The following is a 3,846-nucleotide window of genomic DNA, read 5'->3' as shown; positions in this document are numbered from 1 at the left end:
ATAAACACACTGGTGAAAAATTTTTTACTGGAAAGAAGGTAAATTGGAAATGTACTTATTGCAACATGAAAGGGCATCAAAGAGAAAAATGCTGGATGTTGCACCCAGAGTTAAAACCAAGGTTTGATAAGGAAGGAAGAATGATCAAAGAAGGGAAAAGAACCACTCCAAAGGCTCTCCATTCAACTAGTTTTTCGATTGGTGGAATTGCAAACTTCACTGCAAATCCAATAGATTTGATAAATGAATTTGCAAGTTTTCTTCAAAGAAGAGGAGGCACCACTAAAGATGAGGAAGTGACCACTAAGAATCCTACTGCCATGCTCGGAAAATTCCCAGGTTTCTTGACTGAGACCACAACTGAAGACAATGTTTCAAATATTATCACTGCCCTGTCCACTGCACTCAATGAAATTATACATGATTGTTGGATTATGGACTCAGGTGCCACTGACCATATAACAAACAAGTCTTCTTGCTTAGATAAGTTTCAAAATATGCCTAAATCTACACATGTGTCTGTAGCAAATGGAAAAGAGTACCTATTCTAGGAAAGAAAAACTTAAACTGTTAAGTGATGAGATCGAGTCAACAGCTTTGTATGTACCTTCATTCCCTTTCTAGCTTTTGTCCATAGGAAAAATCACAACCACTTTAGATTGCCTTGCCATATTCTTTCCTCACAATGTTGTATTTTAGGATCGAGTTACTCGGAAGAAGATTGGTGAAGGGTTTCTCTTAAATGGACTCTATTATCTTTCAAAGAAGTTCAAGCATGTTAAACACCCTATTGCCAGCCTAAGTCTCCTTCAAGAATACTAACTTTGGCATCTTCGACTGGCCCATCCCTCAAAACCTGTGATGACCAAACTTTTTCCTAATTTTTGTAAACCACCACATGAGTGTGATATATGTCAAATGTCAAAAGCAACTAGACTTCCTTTTGTTTCTTCCAAGTCTAGAACTAGTAAACTATTTGAGGTTGTTCACTTAGATATCTATGGTCCTTCTCGTGTAGACTCATTTGATGGATATAAATACTATGTCACTTTTATTGATGACTACTCTCAGGTCACCTGGGTTTATCTTTTAAAGTTCAAGAGTGAATTTTTTTATGCTTTCAAAGACTTTCATAAACTGATCACAAACCAATTCTCATCTAAGTTAAAAATCTTACAATCGGACAATGGCACTGAGTATACATCCCATAACATGTTTAATTATTTGGGCAATCATGGGATTTTACATCAAACTAGTTGTGTTGGTACACCACAACAAAATGGTGTAGCTGAGAGAAAGAACCATTACTTATTGGAGAAAACAAGGTCCCTTATGTTTCGAATGCATGTTCCCAAAAGGATTTAGTCTCAGGCCATTCTCACTGCAACTTACATCATCAACAAATTACCTACTCATGTTTTGAATTCAAAATCACATGTTGAAGTAATGAAGGGAAGGCATATTGACATCTCACACCTCAGAACCTTTTGATGCACCTGTTATGTACATGTTCAAGCTGCACATCGAGATAAGCTCGAACCTAGAGTTGTCAAAAGTGTGTTTATGGGATACTCAAGCTCTCAAAAAGGATATAAATACTACAATCCTCATAATGGAAAGATTAGAGTCTCAAGAGATGTTTGATTTGATGAGCATACTCTATTTTTTCACAAAGGTTGCAGTGAAGCACCTCATGGGGAGAGTCTTATAGATATATTTCCTTTGTCTACCCCAGCACACCTAAATGAATGCAATCCTAAAAATGTTCCTCTCGAACATCACTCGGAGCAACATGATGGTGAAGAAACAACTCATGATCAAGAAAACTCAGTCACTGCACCACAACCTGTCTTGGCACCACGAAGAAATCTTACTCGAGACAGGCATCCTCCATTAAGGTTGCAAGAGTACATTACGTACAATGCAAGACATCCCATCTCCAAAGCTTTAACCTATCAAAAAATGTCCACATCCTATGCAGCATTTCTCAATCAATTGTCCACTAATGTTGAACCAAGGAACTTTAATGAAGTTTCTCACATTCAAGTATAGCAGGAAGCAATGAAAGAAGAGCTCAAAGCACTGAATGACAACCAAACATGGAGTGTGGTTGATCTTCCAAAGGGAAAAATGGCAGTAGGGAGTAGGTGGATATACAAGACAAAGTTTCATTCAAATGGCAGTATTGAAAGACATAAGGCTCAATTAGTAGCCCGTGGTTTCACACAAACTTATGGCATTGACTAGAAAGAGACGTTTGCTCTTGTAGCCAAAATGAGCACGGTACGAGTGTTGTTGTCTGTCGCAGTTAATCATGATTGGTCTCTATTTCAAATGGATGTGAAAAATGCATTCCTCCATGGTGAGCTTGAAGAAGAGGTATACATGAAGCTTCCTCCCGGACATCCACAAGAGCATGAAACTAACAAAGTTTGCAAACTTCACAAGGCTATATATGGACTCAAGCAATCTCCCCGAGCCTGGTACTCGAAGTTAAGCTCAGTTCTTGAAGCTGCAGGGTTCAAGAGGAGTCATGCCGATTAGTCATTGTTTGTTCGCAATGGTACAAATGGTAAGCTCATTGTCCTTATATATGTTGATGACCTTATTATAACAGGCGACAACATAGAAGAAATCAATGCCCTTAAATCCTTTCTTCATTAACAATTTGCTCTTAAGGATTTGGGAATCTTAAAGTACTTTCTTGGCATTGAAATGGCCACATCCTCCAAGGGTTTGTTCCTAAATCAAAGAAGATATTTACTTGATCTATTAGATGAAGCTCACATGTTGGACTGCAAGCTAGGACATACCCCTCTTGTGAGTAAACTTCAATTAGATGCTCAAAGTGAACCACTGTCAAACCCTAGTGTCTATCAATGTATTGTAGGAAAGCTGATCTACCTCACAATTACACGACCTGACATTGCTTATTCAGTAAGCCTTGTCAGCCAATTTATGCACTCTCCCACATTGATTCACTGGGAGATTGTCAAAAGGATTCTTAGATACTTGAAGGGGTCAATTGGCAGAGACTTGCTCATGAAGAAACATGGCTCAAATCACATTATGGCATTCACAGATGCTGACTGGGCAGGTAATGCCCTCGATCATAAGTCTATAACTAGTTTCTGTACATTTGTTGGTGGTAATCTTGTGACATAGAAGAGTGAAAAACAAACGGTGATTGCACGATCAAGTGCTGAGGCTGAGTATAGAGCCATGGCATCCACGACTTGTGAATTAATCTAGTTAAAGAGTCTCCTAGCTGACCTTCGCTACATCGACATGAAACCTATGTTTGTATTTTGTGACAACCAAGCTACCATGCACATAGCTTCGAACCCAGTTTTTCACGAGAGGACAAAGCATATTGAGGTTGATTGTCATTACATCCGTGCTCAGGTCCAATCCAACGTCATCAACACAGTGTACACTCGAAGTTCCAATCAACTTGCTGACTTATTCACAAAAGCTCTCGACTCTGCTCATTTCCAAAGATTGCTGAGCAAGCTTGGATCAATTAATCCACTTGATCCAGCTTGAGGGGGAGTATTGAGCATGCTAGTGTCTACTTGGGTCTATGTTGGAAGGTTGCTCAAGGCACATCACAACTTATCAATGTTCAAGTTGCAACTGCAACTCTAGCCCTCATTCTCAGGTAGAGTTGCAGCTGCTACTAAACCGTCGTTTTTTGTTACCAACTATCCCTTAATTCTAGGGTTTATGTCTTCTAGTATCTCAGCTCTAGCTTTCTTGTAACTTGCAACTAGGGCTAGCCTTTTTATCTCTTGGTCTCTTTCTTGTTGCTATTTTTTTGTAATTGTTCAATGGGTTTTTTACTCA

The 3,846-nt window shown here is 39.0% G+C and overlaps 1 protein-coding gene across 1 annotated transcript; it reads left to right on the top strand.

Moving 5' to 3' along the window:
- Positions 1–2,715: 2,715 nt before the first annotated feature.
- LOC125475024 (uncharacterized mitochondrial protein AtMg00810-like) lies at positions 2,716–3,165 on the top strand. Its single transcript, XM_048579355.1, has one exon. It carries the CDS (start codon positions 2,716–2,718, stop codon positions 3,163–3,165), a length of 450 nt encoding a protein of 149 aa, XP_048435312.1.
- Positions 3,166–3,846: the final 681 nt, after the last annotated feature.

Source organism: the organism of the source record quoted next, unplaced genomic scaffold (genome assembly GCF_019419815.1).
Source record: "Pyrus x bretschneideri cultivar Hongxiangsu unplaced genomic scaffold, Pyrus_bretschneideri_v1 Contig13, whole genome shotgun sequence".
Taxonomy (NCBI): Eukaryota; Viridiplantae; Streptophyta; class Magnoliopsida; order Rosales; family Rosaceae; genus Pyrus; species Pyrus x bretschneideri.
Note: the sequence above shows the minus strand (reverse complement) of the source record. Positions and strands in the feature narration are given on the sequence as shown.

What these genes read in the sequence shown, in the direction of transcription:
- LOC125475024 (XM_048579355.1), top strand. Translation starts at nt 2,716, where the DNA reads ATGGCCACATCCTCCAAGGGTTTGTTCCTAAATCAAAGAAGATATTTA.